This window comes from Rhinopithecus bieti, unplaced genomic scaffold (genome assembly GCF_001698545.2).
Source record: "Rhinopithecus bieti isolate Rb0 unplaced genomic scaffold, ASM169854v2 scaffold_29378, whole genome shotgun sequence".
In the NCBI taxonomy this organism is placed as follows: Eukaryota; Metazoa; Chordata; class Mammalia; order Primates; family Cercopithecidae; genus Rhinopithecus; species Rhinopithecus bieti.
This window is the reverse complement of record NW_016813019.1, coordinates 1,022,083-1,038,333: the sequence shown is the minus strand read 5'-3', so window position 1 is coordinate 1,038,333 and position 16,251 is coordinate 1,022,083. Positions and strand designations below refer to the sequence as shown.

At 52.2% G+C, this 16,251-nt stretch overlaps 3 protein-coding genes and 1 pseudogene across 3 annotated transcripts; all 4 read left to right on the top strand.

Moving 5' to 3' along the window:
* The first annotated feature begins 2,499 nt into the window (after nucleotides 1-2,499).
* LOC108512273 (uncharacterized) lies at nucleotides 2,500-3,733 on the top strand. The gene is made up of 2 exons (XM_017847456.1): nucleotides 2,500-2,933; nucleotides 3,239-3,733. The coding sequence occupies exons 1-2, from the start codon at nucleotides 2,679-2,681 to the stop codon at nucleotides 3,596-3,598; spliced, it is 615 nt and encodes a 204-aa protein (XP_017702945.1). The 5' UTR covers nucleotides 2,500-2,678; the 3' UTR covers nucleotides 3,599-3,733.
* Nucleotides 3,647-5,261, top strand: LOC108512272 (putative protein TPRXL). Its single transcript, XM_017847455.1, has 2 exons — nucleotides 3,647-3,742; nucleotides 4,659-5,261. Exons 1-2 carry the CDS (start codon nucleotides 3,647-3,649, stop codon nucleotides 5,202-5,204), a joined length of 642 nt encoding a protein of 213 aa, XP_017702944.1. The 3' UTR covers nucleotides 5,205-5,261.
* Nucleotides 5,262-5,680: 419 nt separating this feature from the next.
* On the top strand, nucleotides 5,681-7,182 carry LOC108512271 (putative protein TPRXL; annotated as a pseudogene).
* A 1,162-nt stretch (nucleotides 7,183-8,344) lies between these two features.
* On the top strand, nucleotides 8,345-9,124 carry LOC108512270 (putative protein TPRXL). Its single transcript, XM_017847453.1, is given in 2 exon segments — nucleotides 8,345-8,873; nucleotides 8,961-9,124. Coding segments are annotated over 2 exon segments (693 nt in total).
* Nucleotides 9,125-16,251: the final 7,127 nt, after the last annotated feature.

Below are 16,251 nucleotides of genomic sequence, written 5' to 3'. Positions count from 1 at the left end.
ACAGAACTGGAGTTCATATTTTGCTAAAGGTATGCAGCTGTTTTGCTTTTGGTTTTGTTTTGTTTTGAGATGGAGTCTTGTTTAGTTGTTCTGGCTGGAGTGCAGTGGCGCGATCTTGGCTCACTGCAACCTCCACCTCCTGGGTTCAAGCAATTCTGTCTCAGCCTCCCGAGTAGCTGGGATTACAGGTGCCTACCACCACGCCTGGCTAATTTTGTATTTTAGTAGAGAGGGGTTTCACCATGTTGGCCAGGCTGGTCCCAACTCGTGAACTCAAGTGAACCACCCGCCTCAGCCTCCCAAAGTGCTGGGATTACAGGCGTGAGCTACTGCGCCCGACCTCCATTAAGTTTTAAGATGGCACTCACCATCTTTGTGAGAAGTTTAACATTACTAACGAATTCTAATCATAAATCTTTAGAAGGGGTAAACAGTGATACCATGTGCTAAATTGGAATTTCTATTAAAATTCAAAAACTGAACATTTAACCACAAGCCAGTCTTAGTTTTAAATCACAACTGCCCAACAAAATATTCTGTCATTCATTTATGATCTGAATTCTGGTGTATGAGATCTATTAAAGTAGGGTACACATAAAACAGTCATGAGATATTTGTTTTGTAATAAATAAGGCAATGGCCAATTATTACTCATTGGTAGTTTTTTTGAGATAACCTATCAAGTCTGCCCTTTCTGCCTTCTTCTTAATGCCGGCAAAGATCATTTTTCTTCCATACCCTTGCGATTCTCCAAATACTCCCTCAGTGTATCCTCTCCCCAGGTGATCCCTTTGTTCTTATTGGCATCTGTGTAAGATAATGCAACAGCTTGACCTGTCTTCCACCCAAAGAGACCATGGAGATTAGGCCGTTTTGTGCTTGCCTCCCTTTTCCACGGTGTGGCACTGGGCACACTTCTGAACAAAAATCTTCTTACCTTCTCAACATCACCCGTATTTAATTCTCTTTTTTGTTGTTGGGGCCATGAAGGTTGCCACTCCAAAGCTGGATGACCCACTCTCTTATTTTTTTGTTGTTGTTGCTTGTCCTTTTGGTATCATGCTTAAGATACCATTGCCGAATCTAAGGTCATGAAGGTTTTCTTTTACTTTCTTAAATTTAGGTCTTTGATCCACTTTGAGTTAATTTTTGTGTATAGTGTAGTTTAAGGATTTAACTTATTCTTTTGCATATGAATATCCAGTTTTTCCAGTTCCATTTGTTGAAAAGATGATCCTTTCACCATTGAAACGATATTGGCACCCTTGTCAAAAATCAATTTGTCGCTGGGCGCGGTGGCTCAGGCCTGTAATCCCAGCACTTTGGGAGGCCGAGGCGGGCGGATCACAAGGTCAGGAGATCGAGATCACAGTGAAACCCCGTCTCTACTAAAAAAAAAATACAAAAAATTAGCCGGGCACCGTGGCGGGTGCCTGTAGTCCCAGCTACTCGGGAGGCTGAGGCAGGAGAATGGCGGGAACCCGGGAGGCGGAGCTTGCAGTGAGCCAAGATCGCGCGACTGCACTCCAGCCTGGGCGACAGAGCAAGACTCCATCTCAAAAAAAAAAAAAATCAATTTGTCACATATATGAAGGCTTATCTTTGAACTCTCTATTCTGTTTCATTGGTCTATATGTCTGTCCTTCTGCCAGTACCACATTGTTTTGACTACTGTAGCTTTGTATTAATACTGAAATCAGGGCCGGGCACGGTGGCTCACACCTGGTAATCCCTGCACTTTGGGAGGTCATGAGGTTAGGAGATCAAGACCATCCTGGCTAACACGGTGAAACCCCATCTCTACTAAAAATACCAAAAAAATTAGCTGGACGTGGTGGTGGGCGCCTGTAGTCCCAGCTACTCGGGAGGCTGAGGCAGGAGAATGGTGTGAATCCAGGAGGCGGAGCTTGCAGTGAGCTGAGATCGTGTCACTGCAGTCCAGCCTGGGCGAAAAGCAAGACTTTGTCTCAAAAAAAAAAAAATTGAAATCAGGAAGTGTGAGCCCTCCAACTTTGTTCTTTTTCAAGGTTTTGGCAATCGCGGGTCCCTTGAAATTCCATGTGAATTTTGGTATGGATTCTTCTATTTCTGCAAACTATGTTGATAAGGATTACGCTGAATCACTTTGAATGGTATTGTCATCTTAAAAATATTGAGTGTCTTCCAATCCATGAAGACAATAGCTCTTTCCATTTATTTATGTCTTTAATTTTTTTCAGCAATGTATTTTATTTTATTTTATTTTAATTTAATTTAATTTCATGGCAGCTTCTGGCTCTCTCACCCAGGCTAGAGTACAGTGACACGATCTTGGCTCACTCCTGCCTTGACCTCCCAGGCTCAGGTGATCCTCCCACCCCAGCTTCCAAGTAGCTGGGACCACAGGCATGCACCACCATAGCTGGCTAATTTTTGTATTTTCTATAGAGATGAAGTTTTGCCATGTTACCCAGGCTGGTCTTGAACTCCTGGGATCAAGCAGTCCACCCTCCTCAGCCTTGCAAAGTGTTAGGATGACAGGCATGAGCCACCGCACCAAGCCTTGCCTTTATGCTTAAATACATAAAGACCCTGTGGCCTCCCCCTCCACCCAGAGCAACAGCAGCAGCGGTGAAGACCCAGAAACGTCCCTTGCTCAACAAGACCCTGAGCATCACCCTGTTATTTAGTAACAAAGTATGCAAGAGGAGGAGACAGACCTGTACAACCGGATGTACCCAGAAATGTCCCTGACTCAACAAGCCCCCCAGCATGACCCTGTGGCTTACCCCTCCACACAGAGCACCAGCAGCAGTGGTGCAGACCCAGAAACCTCCCTGGCTCAACAAGGCCCCCAGCATGACCCCGTGGCCTCCCCCTCCACCCAGAGCACCTGTAGCAGTGGTGGAGTCCCAGAAACGTCCCTGGCTCAACAAGCCTTCCAGTATCAGCCTGTGGCCTTCTTGTTGTTGTTGTTGTTGTTGTTGTTTTTTGAGACGGAGTTTCACTCTTGCTGCCCAGGCTGGAGTGCAATGGCGCAATCTCGGCTCACCACAACCTCCGCCTCCCGGGTTCAAGTAATTCTCCTGTCTCAACCTCCTGAATAGCTGGGATTATAAGCACGCGCCACCACGCCCGGCTAATTTTGTATTTTCAGTAGAGATGAGGTTTCTCCATGTTGGTCAGGCTGGTCTCGAACTCTGGACCTCAGGTGATCCACCTGCCTCGGCATCCCAATGTACTGGGATTACAGGCATGAACCACCGTGCCCGGACTGCCTGTGGCCTTCTCCCTCACCCAGAGCACCAGTAGCAGTGGTGGAGACCCAGAAATTTCCCTGACACAGCAGCAACCATCCCAGGAAGCCATCATCATTCAAGCTGCGCAGGCTGAGGCTATGACATCAGACTTGCCAACAAGAAACCCCGGAACTCTTCCTGGGCCAGGGCTACCAATGCCCTACCATGAATGTTTGGAGCCTCGGCGGGTAACGTTGCATCACATGGTGGCCAGGGTTCTGCCCTACTCACACAGCATTAGGGTCCTCATTTCAGAAATTAAAAATGGAAGATATTTTTCCCCAGTCTACTTTTCCCGAGGTCTTAAAAGCCTCATTTAAAATCTATTAGCAGTAGACCACAGGGAGCACACCACACTCAAAGAAATTATGAGGGATCCGTGGGTGAACAGTGGCCAGGATTTGCCTTTGACCACGAATGAAGAACAAATCCTGGAATATCCGAACCACAAAACAACCCAGCTCGTGTGGCCGGGCACGGTGGCTCAAGCCTGTAATCCCAGCACTTTGGGAGGCCGAGACGGGCGGATCACGAGGTCAGGAGATCGAGACCATCCTGGCTAACACGGTGAAACCCCGTCTCTACTAAAAAAAAAATACAAAAAACTAGCCGGGCGAGGTGGCGGGCGCCTGTAGTCCCAGCTACATGGGAGGCTGAGGCAGGAGAATGGCATAAACCCGGGAGGCAGAGCTTGCAGTGAGCTGAGATCCAGCCACTGCACTCCAGCCTGGGCAACAGAGCCAGACTCCGTCTCAAAAAAAAAAACAACCCATCTCTTGGTGGCCTTGGGATTGCAGGCTGAGAACATCTCCATGGCAATCAACAAAAATTATTCAATTATCCCATAGCCACCAACTTTATTTTGGAATAAACAAACAAAGCAGTCCACTATCAGACCACAGACCCTTCCTCCTGGGGTTCACAACTTTTTTCCTCTATCCATAGAAGTTTCCACTACCCTTCTCCCGCTAAAGCAGGCTCACAGCATTGTGCAGAATAGCCTCTTACTGGCCAGTGCACCTGCCAGCCTACAGAGAAAGCCAGAGAGCTTTTTTTTTTTTTTTTTTTTGAGACAGGGTCTCGCTCTGTCACCCAGGCAGGAGTGCCGTGGCCGGGTCTCAGTTCAGTGCAAGCTCCGCCTCCCGGGTTCACGCCATTCTCCTGCCTCAGCCTCCCGAGTAGCTGGGACCACAGGCGCCCACCACCTCGCCCGGCTAGTTTTTTGTATTTTTTTAGTAGAGACGGGGTTTCACTGTGTTAGCCAGGATGGTCACGATCTCCTGACCTCATGATCCATCCGTCTCGGCCTCCCAAAGTGCTGGGATTACAGGCTTGAGCCACTGCGCCCGGCCTCCAGAGAGCTTTAATCAAGTTCCCCAGCATGACCCTTTGGCTTCCCCCTCCACCCAGAGCACCGGCAGCAGTAGTGGAGAGTCACAAATGTCCCTGGCTCAACAGGCCCCCCAGCATGACCCTGTGGCTTCCCCCTCCACCCAGAGCACCAGCAGCAGTGGTTCAGACCCAGAAACCTCCCTGGCTCAACGAGCCACCCAGCATGACCCTGTGGCCTCCCCCTTTACCCAGAGCACCAGCAGCAGTGGTGGAGACCCAGAAACCTCCCTGGCTCAACAAGCCCTTCAGCATGACCCTGTGGCCTCCCCCTTCACCCAGAGCAACAGCAGCAGTGGTGAAGACTCAGAAACATCGCTGGCTAAACAAGCCCCCGAGCATCACCCTGTGGCCTTCTCCACCCAGAGCACCAGTAGCAGTGATGGAGACCCAGAAATGTCCCTGACACAGCAACAACCATCCCAGGAAGCCAGTGTTATCCATGCTGGGCAGCCTGAGGCTTTAACAAATCAGTCTCGCCAACAAGAAGCTGGGGCTGCTGCGGGGGTGCCAGGAGATGCATTTCCAGTCTGTTGAAGTGTTTTTGCCTGTGTCCACCACAGAAGAGGAGGAATTAGATGACCCCCACATAGTTGCACGGCTTCAGGGAAAAATCAAGTAGGTGAGATCGCTACTGTTAGCGTAGTCAGTAGACTTAGAGTAGTTTTATAGTCAGTATAGAGAGGTGGCACCATGCAGCAGGGATCGGCCTCCACACCTGACCAGGAGCTCTAGAATTGTAGAATTCTGGACACCATCGGCTGTGGCACGTTCAGTGCGGTCCAACTGGCCCATCACGTGCTGACTGGGACCCAGGTGGCCACAAAATCATCCCCAAGGCTGGCTCCCCCAGCATCACTCTCTAGAGAGAGAGAAGTATTTTGAAGTCTCTCTGCCACTTAAGTATTGTACAATTATATCAACTGATGGACACCTCTGTCATGAGTTATTTATTTAGTAATGAAGTATGCAAGAGGAGGAGACCTGCACAACCATTACACAGCCACGGCCTCATGAGGGAGAAGGCCTGGACCACATTCAGGCCGATTCTGTCGGCCATGCAGTAGTGCCATAGCAAATAAATTTCACATAGAGACCTGAACCCGGAAATCATTGTTCTTGATGAGGACAGTAACATTAAGATCACGGACTTTGGCTTCAGTACCACATTCCATGAGGAACAGAAGCTGACAGCCCTTTGTGGCACCTACTCCTGCATGGTCCCAGAATTCTTCCTGGGCCAGGGCTACCAGTGCCCCGCCATGGATGTTTGGAGCCTCGGTGTCACATGGTGAGTGAAACTCTGCCCTTCTGCTTACTCAGCGCTAGGATCTTCACAGCAAAACGTTAAAATGGAAGATATTTTTCCCCAGTATACTTTTCCCGAGGTCTCAAAAGCCTCAATAATAAACTATTAAGAGTAGACCCCAGGGAGCAGACAGGACTAGAAAAAGTTAAGAGGGACCCGTGGGTAAACAGTGGCCAGGAGTTGCCTCTGACAACATATGAAGAACAATTCCTGGACCACTTAAACCCCAATTCAACTCTTGGTGGCCATGGGATTCCAGGCTGAGAACATCTCTATAGCAATCTAAGAATTATTCAATTTTCTCATGGCCTATCTTATTTTGGAGCAAACAAAACGAAAGAGGCAGTTTACTATCCGACCACAGTCCCTTCCTTTTGGGGTTCCCAACTTTTTTTCTCTATCCGTTGAAGTTTTCACCTTTTTTCTCTTACAGACTCACAGGCATTCAGCGCAGAAGGGCCCTTTTCTGGCAGTGCCCCTGCCGGCCTGCAGAGGAAGCCAGAAGAGCTTCCAGTGAAGCCCTCGGACATGATCCTGTGGCCTTTCTTTCTACCCAGAGGCATCAGCGCAGTGGTTCAGACCCAGAATGTCCCTGCTCACCAGCCCCCCAGCATGACCCCATGGCCTCCCCTTCCACCCAGAGCACCAGGCAGCAGTGGTGGGTGACCCAGAAATGTCCCTGGCTCAACAAGCTTCCCCAGCATGACCCCCATGGGCCTCCCCTTCCACCCAGAGCACCGAGCAGCAGTGGTGGTGACCCAGAAATGTCCCTGGCTCAACAAGCTTCCCCAGCATGACCCCATGGCCTCCCCTTCCACCCAGAGCACCAGCAGCAGTGGTGCAGAACCAAAAACCTCCCTGGTTCTCCAATCCTTTTAGTATGACACTGTGGCCTCCTCTATCCAGAGCTCCAGCAGCCGTGGTGGAGACCCAGAAACCTTCCTGGCTCACCAAGCCCCCCAGCATGACCCTGTGGCCTCCCCCTCCACCCAGAGCATCAGCAGCAGCAATGGAGACCCAGAAACTTCCCTGGCTCAACAAGCCCCCCAGCATCATCCTGTGGCCCTCTCCACCCAGAGCACCAGCACCAGTAGCAGTGGTGGAGACCCAAAAATCTCCCTAACACAACAACCATTTCAGGAAGCCAGCGTTTTTCAGGCTGGGCAGCCCGAGGCTTTGATGTCAGCCTCGCCAATAAGAAGGTGAGGCTGCCACAGAGCTGACAAGAGATGCATTTCCATTCTATTAAAATATTTTTGCCTGTGTCCACTACTGAAAAGGAGGAATAAGATGACCCTAACATAGTTTGATGGCCGAAGACAAAAATCAAGTTGATGGGGTCATTATTGTTAGCTTAGTCAGTACTGCTAGGGTAGTTTTATAGTCAGTGTAGAGAGGTGGCACCTTGGAGAAGAGATCGGCCTCCACCCCCACCTGGCCGGGAGCTCCAGAATTGTGAAATCTTGGACACCATCGGTTGTGGCACATTCAGTGATATCCAACTGGCCCATCACGTGCTGACTGGGACCCAAATGGCCATGAAAATTATCCCTAAGGCTAGCTCCCACAGCCTCACTCTCCAGAGAGAGAGAGAAGTATTTTGAAGTCTCTCCATCGCTTTAGTATTGTACAAATGTCAACTGATTGACACCCCCAACACCAGTTTGTTTAGTAACGGAGTGTGCAAGAGGAGGAGAACCGCACAACTGATACACCACCACTACCTCATGAGGGAGGAGGAGGTCCAGACCATGTTCACGCAGGTTCTGTCGGCCACAGCAAAAATATTGCCCATAGAGAGAGGCTTAAAGCCAGAAAACATCGTACTCGATGAGGACAGTAACATTAAGATGGCAGACTTCGTCTTCCATACAACGTTCAATGAAGGACAGAGGCTGACAGCCCTTTGTAGCACCTACCCCTACATGGCCCCAGAAGTGTTCCTGGGCCAGGGCTGCCAATGCCCCCTTATGGATGTTTAGAGCCTCGGAGTAACATTACATCACATGGTGGCCAGGGTTTCGCCCCTCCACTCAGGCAGCCTTGCTGTCCTCACGGAAAAAATTTAAAATGGAAGATATTTTCCCCCAGTATACATTTCCAGAGGTCTTAAAAGCCTTCATAAAAAACTATTAACAGTAGACCCCAGGAATCAGAACACACTAGAAGTTATGAGGGACCCATGGGTGAACAGTGGCCAGGAGTTGCCACTGACAACGTATAAAGAACAAATCCTGGAACATCCGAACCCCAAAACAACCACGCTTTTGGTGGCCATGGGATTTCAGGCTGAGAAGATCTCCATGGCAATTAAAGAAAAATTATTCAGTTATCCCGTGGCCACCTACCTTATTTTGGAACAAACAAAATGAAAGAAGCCATCCACTATCAGACCAGAGACCCTCCTGGGGGTCACAACATTTTTCCTCTATCCACTGAAGTTTCCACCACCTTTCTCCTGCTGAAGCAGGCTCATAGCACTAAGCAGAAGAGCCCCTTTCTGGCCAGTGCGCCTGCCAGCCTACAGAGGAAGCCAGAGAGCTTTAATCAAGTCCCTCAGCATGACCCTTTGGCTTCCCCCTCCACCCAGAGCACCAGCAGCAGTGATTCAGACCCAGAAACCTCCCTGGCTCAACAAGCCCCGCAGCATGACCGTGTGGCCTCCTCCTCCACCAAGAGCATCAGCAAAAGTGGTGCCAACCCAGAAACCTCGCTGGCTCAACAAGCCCCTAAGCATGACCCTGTGGCCTCCCCCTCCACCCAGAGCACCAGCAGCAGTGGTGGAGACGCAGAAATGTCCCAGGCTCAATAAGCTGCCCAGTATGACCCTGTGGCCTCCCCCTCTACCCAAAGCAACAGCAAAAGTGGTGCAGACCCAGAAACCTGTGGCTCACCACTTCCCCAGCATGACCCTGTGACCTCGCCCTCCACCCAGAGCACCAGCAGCCGTGGTGGAGACCCAGAAACATCCCTGGATCAACGAGCCCCCCAGCAACACCCTGTGGCCTTCTCCACCCAGAGCACCAGTAGCAGTGGTGGAGACCCAGAAATGTCCCTGACACAGCAACAACCATCCCAGGAAGCCAGTGTCATTCAAGCTGGGCTGCCCAAGGCTTTGACTTCAGCCTTGCCAATAAGAAGGCTGTGACTGCTGCAGGGCTGCCAGCAGATGCATTTCCATTCTATTAAAATGTTTTTGCCTGTGTCCACTACTGAAAAGGAGGAATAAGATGACCCCAACATAGTTGCATGGCTGAAGACAAAAATCAAGTCGGTGGGGTCAGTATTAGCATAGTCACTACACTTAAGAGTAGTTTTATAGTCAGTGTAGAGAGGTGGCACTATGCAGCAGGGATCAGCCACCACACCTGACCAGGAGATCCAGAACTGTAAAATCCTAGACACCATCAGCCGTGGCGCATTCAGTGAGGTCCAACTGGCCAATCACGTGCTGATTGGGACCCAAATGGCCATCAAAATCATTCCCAAGGCTGGCTCTCCCGGCATCACTCTCCAGAGAGAGAGTATTTTAAAGTCTCTCTGCCATTTCAGTATTGTACAGTTGTATCAAGTGATTGACACCCCCGACACCAGTTCTTTATTTAGTAACTGAGTATGCAAGAGGAGGAGACCCGCACAACCAATAGACTGCCATGGCCTCACGAGGGAGGAGGAGGCCTGGACCATATTCAGGCAGATTCCGTCGGCCATGCAGTAGTGTCATAGCAAATTTCACATAGAGACCTGAACCCGGAAATCATCCTTCTTGATGAGGATGGTAACATTAAGATAGCGGACTTTGGCTTTGGTACCACATTCCATGACAGGCAGAAGCTGACAGCCCTTTGTGGCACCTACCCCTACATGGCCCCATTCCTAGGCCAGGGCTACCAATGCCCCACCTTGGATATTCGGAGCCTCAGAGTAATTTTATACCACATAGTGGCCGGGGTTCTGCCCTTCTGCTCATGCAGTGTTAGGGTCCTCTCAGCAAAAATTTAAAGTGGAAGCTATTTTTCCCCAGTCTACTTTTCCTGAGGTCTTAAAAGCCTCATTAAAAAACTATCAGCAGTAGACCCCAGGGAGCAGACCACACTAGAAGTTATGAGGGACCAGGGGGTGAACAGTGGTCAGGAGTTTCCTCTGACAACATATGAAGAACAAATCCTGGACCACCTGAATCCCAAAACAACCCAGCTTTTGGTGGCCATGGGATTCCAGGCTGAGAACATCTCTGTGGCAGTCGCAGAAAGAAAATTCAACTATGCAGTGGCCACCTACCTCATTTTAGAGCACACAAAACAAGAGAGGAAGTGCTCCACCATCAGAGAACGTTCCCTTCCTCCTGGGGTTCCCACCTGTCCTTCCCCATCCTCTGAACTTCCCGCCTTCCCTCTCCCACCAATGCAGGCTCATAGGGAGCCAGCTTGTCAGACATTCAACATTCAGCCTGTCGAGGAAGGCCAGATGTCTGGGCAGAAGACCGCCATTCTTGCCAGTACACTTGCCAGCCTGCAGAGGAAGCCAGATCGGGGAAGCCAGGAAGTTTTAGTGAAGCCCCCAGCATGACCCTGTTGTCTCCCCTTCCACCCAGAGCACCAGCAACAGTGGTGAAGTCTTAGAAACGTCCCTGATCCACCGAAAACCATCCCAGGAAACCAGCATCGTCTAAGCTGAGAAGCCTGAGGCTGTGACGTCAGCCTCGTCGGCAAGAAGCTGGGGCTGCCGCCGGGCTGCCAGGAGATAGATGTCTTTGCATGCTATTAAAATGTTTTTGTGTCCACCAAAGAAAAGGAGGAATAATATTGCCCCAACATAGTTGCATGACTGAAGACAAAAATCAAGTCGTTGGGATGGTCAAGCCACAATTCCTGCATTTTACTATATTTCTTCTGTCTTTATTGTATTGTTTCATTTGGCAAATCATGCTTGTATTCATTCACGGGGTACAATGTGAGGATTGGATAAATGTGTGCACTGTGGAATAAGGAAATCCCGCTACTTAGCATCTCCACCACCTCAGAGAGACCAAGAGACCAATTCCACGTGAAGTCCCAGAAGTGTTGATCTAAAAAAGTTGACCCCATAGAAGTATCAAGTATATCGATGGTGTCCAGGGGTCAGAGAGTGGCAGAGGGAGGGAATGGGGGGGTTGTCAGTTAAAGGACCAAAGTCTCAGGAAGGAGGAAGAGGTTTTGACATCTATTGCACAGCAGAGTGACCAGAGTCAATGAGAATGTCTTGCATTTTGCAAAACACCTGAAAGAATCCATGTCAAGTGTCTCTCTGCATTTAGATTGGAGAGGATGAAGGCTCTGAGGTCCAAGAACATTGAAACCTGACAGTGTATGCCAATGGCTGTAGGGAGGAGCTGGGTGAGATGCCCAGGCTGCCGTCTGCCCAGCAACGTGGGAGCCTGCAGTACTTTCCTGCAAAGCTCTATTTTATCTTTTCAAATAAAAATGGTTACTGATTACCAGTAACCATTACCAGTTCTTGCAAATCTTGTAGTAGCATTAGGTGGCAAATAGGTCACAGATACTCTGCTGCTTTGTGCCCTCCCTGCACAAAATAAGGGCTGTGCACACCGTAGTTCAGGTGGCATGCAGTCAAGTGATCCTCTCAGTTACTCAGAAAAACAGAAGGAGACCTCAGAGAAGTATCAGGGTGACCCCGCCCACAGTAAATCATTATTAGTGACTCTGAAGGGCTGAGGCTCTGAGCGGGTGCAGGACAGAGTCTCACATTGTGCGTGGCCTCCCTACTTTCATACTGCCTGGTGAACATTTTCAGAAGGACCAGCAACCCCTTCAGGTCTTGTCTGCCTGTGGGATGCTGAGCGGTCTCCAGGAGGACCCTGAAGCCCTGGGAACCAGACTGTGCTGGGGTCAGAGTGGTATGGGTGTGGTCCCCAAAGCGCCTTAGGGGGCCACTTGTGCTGCTGGGCTCCTGGCTGTCTAGTGTGGCGTTGGCCTTTGTGCTTCGATGGTTTCCCCTTTTGATAACAGCAGCATGAAGCGCTACCCCTCAGAGTCCTGACGGAGGAGTGCTTCTGGGTGAGGCAGGCATCCTGGGTGTCAGGGGAGGGTTGATGGCAAGACAGCAGCAGCCCCGAGGGATGGAGCAGGTGGTGGGAATGGAGCTTTCATAAGGCAAGTTCCAGCTTCCCAGGAACCTCGTCTTTCTATGTCAGGCAGTGAATCTACGGGTGTAGATGCCCATCAGCACCCACCAGGGAGCTTCCTTGTGGGTTCCTAAGGAGCTTGAGGTAGGTCCAGAAGGCCCCATCCTTGTGCATGGCCGACATCTCAGTGTGCCAACCTTGAACATGCGGTACCCACTACTGATGGTGGCCAGGGTCGGTCCTGGAGTTCCCCCAGTCAGATAAGATTCTCCTTCCCCAATAAAGAGCAGGACCAGGTAGCAAGAAGCAGTCTCAGGAGAGGGTGGGAGTGTTGTGGAGCCCCTTGTCTCCCCAGTGAGCTGCTGTCCTTTAAATCCACATTGGGGGTGAAGGTCCCTCAGGTGTCAATACTGGATCTCCCTCCACCCAATGCCAGTTTGTACCGCAGAAAGAGGGCCCCTGTGGGTTCTGCTTGAGCTCCCCAAAGGCCCGTCAGAGTCTGTCCCTCCACCTTGCTGCTGTGCCCCTTCTGGAAGTGCTGTCCTGTGAGAGGACACCTTCCCAGGCCTGACTTTTACTATCACTGGACAAGGCCAGAATTGTTTCTGGCTGTGACCTGTGGCAGAGCTTGACATCTCCTCTTCTGAAGCCAGAGCTTCCAGCCCATTGAGCTGCGCTGGGTCAAGGGACTATAGGGAAGGGCACCAGAGCAAAAGCCAACAAACAGAGAAACTCCCTTCAAGTATCCACCTCTGCCAGCATGCAGGCCGGGCAACCTTGGCTTGTTCATCATCCTTTGCTACCAGCAGCCTCCATATGGCAGACATTCTTCTCCTGGGGACTGACAGCCATGGAGGGTGGGGAGCAGGCCTGAGCAGGGCGGGTTCCCTGAAGCCAGCCCAGAGAGCAGGGTCAGATAGTGGGGTTGGGTTCAGTTCCACTGTCCAGGTGAGGAAACTGAGCTGAAGAGAGATCAGGTAGCATCCCCAATGAAATCTGGCCAGGAACAGAAGACAAAGATTTGCTGTTTACCCCGTCCCAGGCTGCCCCACACCCACCCAGCCACTTCCCAGTACTCTGCTTTGTCCCCATTCTCAGGTTCTTAAGTCATCCTGTTTTACACCTGTCACCCCTACTGGAACAACGACCTTGCCTCCCTGAGAGCCACACAGCCCTGGCACCCAGGAGGCCCTCAATCAATATCTGTGGAATCAGTGAGACCCTGGGATTCAAGCCCGAGGTGTGTCTGCAGAGCACTGGAAGTGCAGCCTTGGGTCCGTCCCTAAGGTCGCCTGATAGAGCAGGCCTAGGGATGTGCAGGGGCCGTGGACGCCTACCGTGACTCTCGGGAAGGCTGATGGGACTGTCACTAAGCTTATTTGCCTGTCCAATCTTGGGGATCCTGAGCTCCCTACTGGGCAAGCTCGCAGGGGTTGGGCTGTGCCTACGGGTCTCTGGCTCTGCCTCCCAGTCCGGGCTCCGACTCTGCCCAGGCTGGGCGGGGCCGTTGTGAGCCACGCCCCCTGCTGCGTCACTGCCACCTGGCCCCGCCCCCGTCTCCATGGCCGCTGGACCAGATCTCAGCAACTGCTCCAGAACCTAGTGCGTATATATCTTCTATATACTTGCTAGTATGTGTCTCCTTTTTCCCCAGACCTCCTCCTGTGCAATATGGAATGATGAAAATCTAGAAACAGGAATCTCACTCCCGGCCTCCCTAGGACTCAGGTTTTGTGAAGGGGGATGAGGCGGGAGGAAAAGCAAACCCCTTCAAACCAACACCTTGTCTAGAGCCTGATCAAAGGGCCATTCAAAGCACGATTCCTCCCTTTACTTTCCTATAACCAGAGAATTCTTCCTGAAAAAGGTGGCCCCTGAGAACCATCTAAAAGCATTACGGGGTGGAGGGGCAAGGGTCTTGAGAGCTGGTCTTGCCATCCCTTGTCCCAGTTTTCTTGAAGCCGAGCTCCAGAGAAGAGGCGGGGCCCGTGGGGCGTTTGGATTACACTCCAAGTCCAATTTCCAATCCAGCAATCCTGCCCTCACAGGCTCCCTTCATCTGTCCACTTGGCAAAGGAAGGGGCGGGTCGGCCCATGCCCCCTGCCTGGCTGCAGACGACAACCATCAGAAGGGTGTCTGTGTAGCCGGGACCCCAGAACCATGTCTGTGTGGAAAGAGCCCAAGGACCTGGATGGAGCCCTTTCGGCTCAAGAAGAGCGTGAGGGACCCAGCCCCCATCTGAAACCTAAACCGAATTCTGGCCTGTGAAGGTTGTGAAGGCCTCCAAGTGGGTCTTCTTGCTTCCCCATCTTCTGAGGCCCAGGCCTTTTTCAGAGCCTCCGTAGGTCTCACCCCTGCACCCATCACATGGTGTCTGGGCCCTGCCTGCCAGGCTCACACCCCTACCCTGCTGCCCTATTCCCATCCCTGAAACGGTCAACTGGACACTGCCATTCCCTCTCTTAAAAGACTTTCTCACACACACACACACACACACACACACACACAAAAGGCCGGGCGCGGTGGCTCAAGCCTGTAATCCCAGCACTTTGGGAGGCCGAGACGGGCGGATCACAAGGTCAGGAGTTCGAGACCATCCTGGCTAATACGGTGAAACCCCGTCTCTACTAAAGAATACAAAAAAAAAAAAAACTAGCCGGGCGAGGTGGCGGGCGCCTGTAGTCCCAGCTACTTGGGAGGCGGAGGCAGGAGAATGACGTGAACCTGGGAGGCGGAGCTTGCAGTGAGCTGAGATCGGCCACCCACTCCATCCTGGGCGACAGAGCCAGACTCCGTCTCAAAAAAAAAAAAAGACTTTCACAGGTCCTGACCATCCCTTGGTCGATCTAGTGAATGTAACCCCCTCAGAGAAACCCTCCCTGAACACCCCATCTGCAATAGGGTCACCGCCATCTTCCACCCTCACTGTTCCTGGTGTCTCCTTTCTAGTCTCCACCTCTATGGGGAGTTTTCTGCACTGATAGACTAGACTCCCTCGCCCACCCGGGGGCCAGCGTTGTCTGTCTTCTCTGTCCCCGCACACCAGAGGTGACCAATGATCGCTTGTTGACATCAGTGAAACAGGAAGGCCCCTGAGGTGCTGGGAGCCGTTCACTGAAAGTGAGAAGGAGCCTTGAGAAGTGGAGAGGACCCACGCGGCCGCACTCGGTCAGCTGTGGTCCTGCAGCAGCCGCGCCCGGAGGGCGGCACTTAGGAAGGACAAATTCCAAAACCCAGGCCTCCAAAGGACCCATAGGAAGGTCGGGAGGCTCAGAGGAGTGACCCCCAGCTGCGGGGGGTTACCCTCAGCTGAGGCCTCTGGAGGCGCTGAGCGGGCCGGGAGCCGCGGAACCCGCAGAGGGTGACCGCCTGTGTTGGGGCAGCAGCACCTGGAAGGAGGCAGCCCCGGCCGCCCGCAGAGCTCCGTCTCCCAGGCCGGGCTGTGTGTTTTTTTGTCCAGGCTGGGCAGGGCGGATGACCGTTAAAAGCCGCGCCCGCCGCCGCTCACCGCCTCCTGGCCCCGCCCCCGTCTCCATGGAGACCCGACGCCGCCGGACAGCCTGTCAGCAGCTGCTCTGGAGCCTGGGGCCTGCCCCGTTCGCCCGGTCTGCCTCCCGGGGGCCATGCTACCCAGGCTGACGCCGACTCGAGTCACCAGGATACCTCTCCTGGGCCACTTTCCCGCGGGGCGGGCAGTAGGGCAGGGCGGGGTGGGAATCTCTTGTACCCAGGGAAGGGAATTGCCCCCAGGCCCAGGGAGTTTGGAGCCTGGGGTACTGCCACCAACAGCCCAGGACTCTCCCAGCTGGACCCTCCCCTAGAGTCTTCCCGCAGCAGGGCTCTCTTCCGGAGGGGCTGTGAATGTTTCCCCAGGGTGGGGCTAAACCAGAGCCCAGAGGTTAGCCCCTGGGGCATGGATCCCCCAGGTCACTCGCCCCCCACCGGCTGCAGTGAAGGAGGCTCTGAGGGGAGGATGACTGGCTTTTCCCCTGCAGGGATATGAGCCCCAGGGAAGGCATTCCTGCTCTGGGGACTGCCTCCCTCTCCCACATCAGAGCCAGCCCTCAGAATCTTGGCCAAGCTGACCACTCTGTGATCTCTGCCAGGGAGGCTGAAAGAACATCCAGCCCCACCTGTGGTCCCTTCCCGC

What these genes read in the sequence shown, in the direction of transcription:
- LOC108512272 (XM_017847455.1), top strand. Translation starts at nt 3,647, where the DNA reads ATGAGGGATCCGTGGGTGAACAGTGGCCAGGATTTGCCTTTGACCACG. An exon ending in ACCACAAAACAACCCAGCTC is followed by an intron (nt 3,743 to 4,658) that starts GTGTGGCCGGGC and finishes CAAGTTCCCCAG; the next exon opens with CATGACCCTTTGGCTTCCCC.
- LOC108512273 (XM_017847456.1), top strand. Translation starts at nt 2,679, where the DNA reads ATGCAAGAGGAGGAGACAGACCTGTACAACCGGATGTACCCAGAAATG. An exon ending in AAGCCTTCCAGTATCAGCCT is followed by an intron (nt 2,934 to 3,238) that starts GTGGCCTTCTTG and finishes TTACAGGCATGA; the next exon opens with ACCACCGTGCCCGGACTGCC.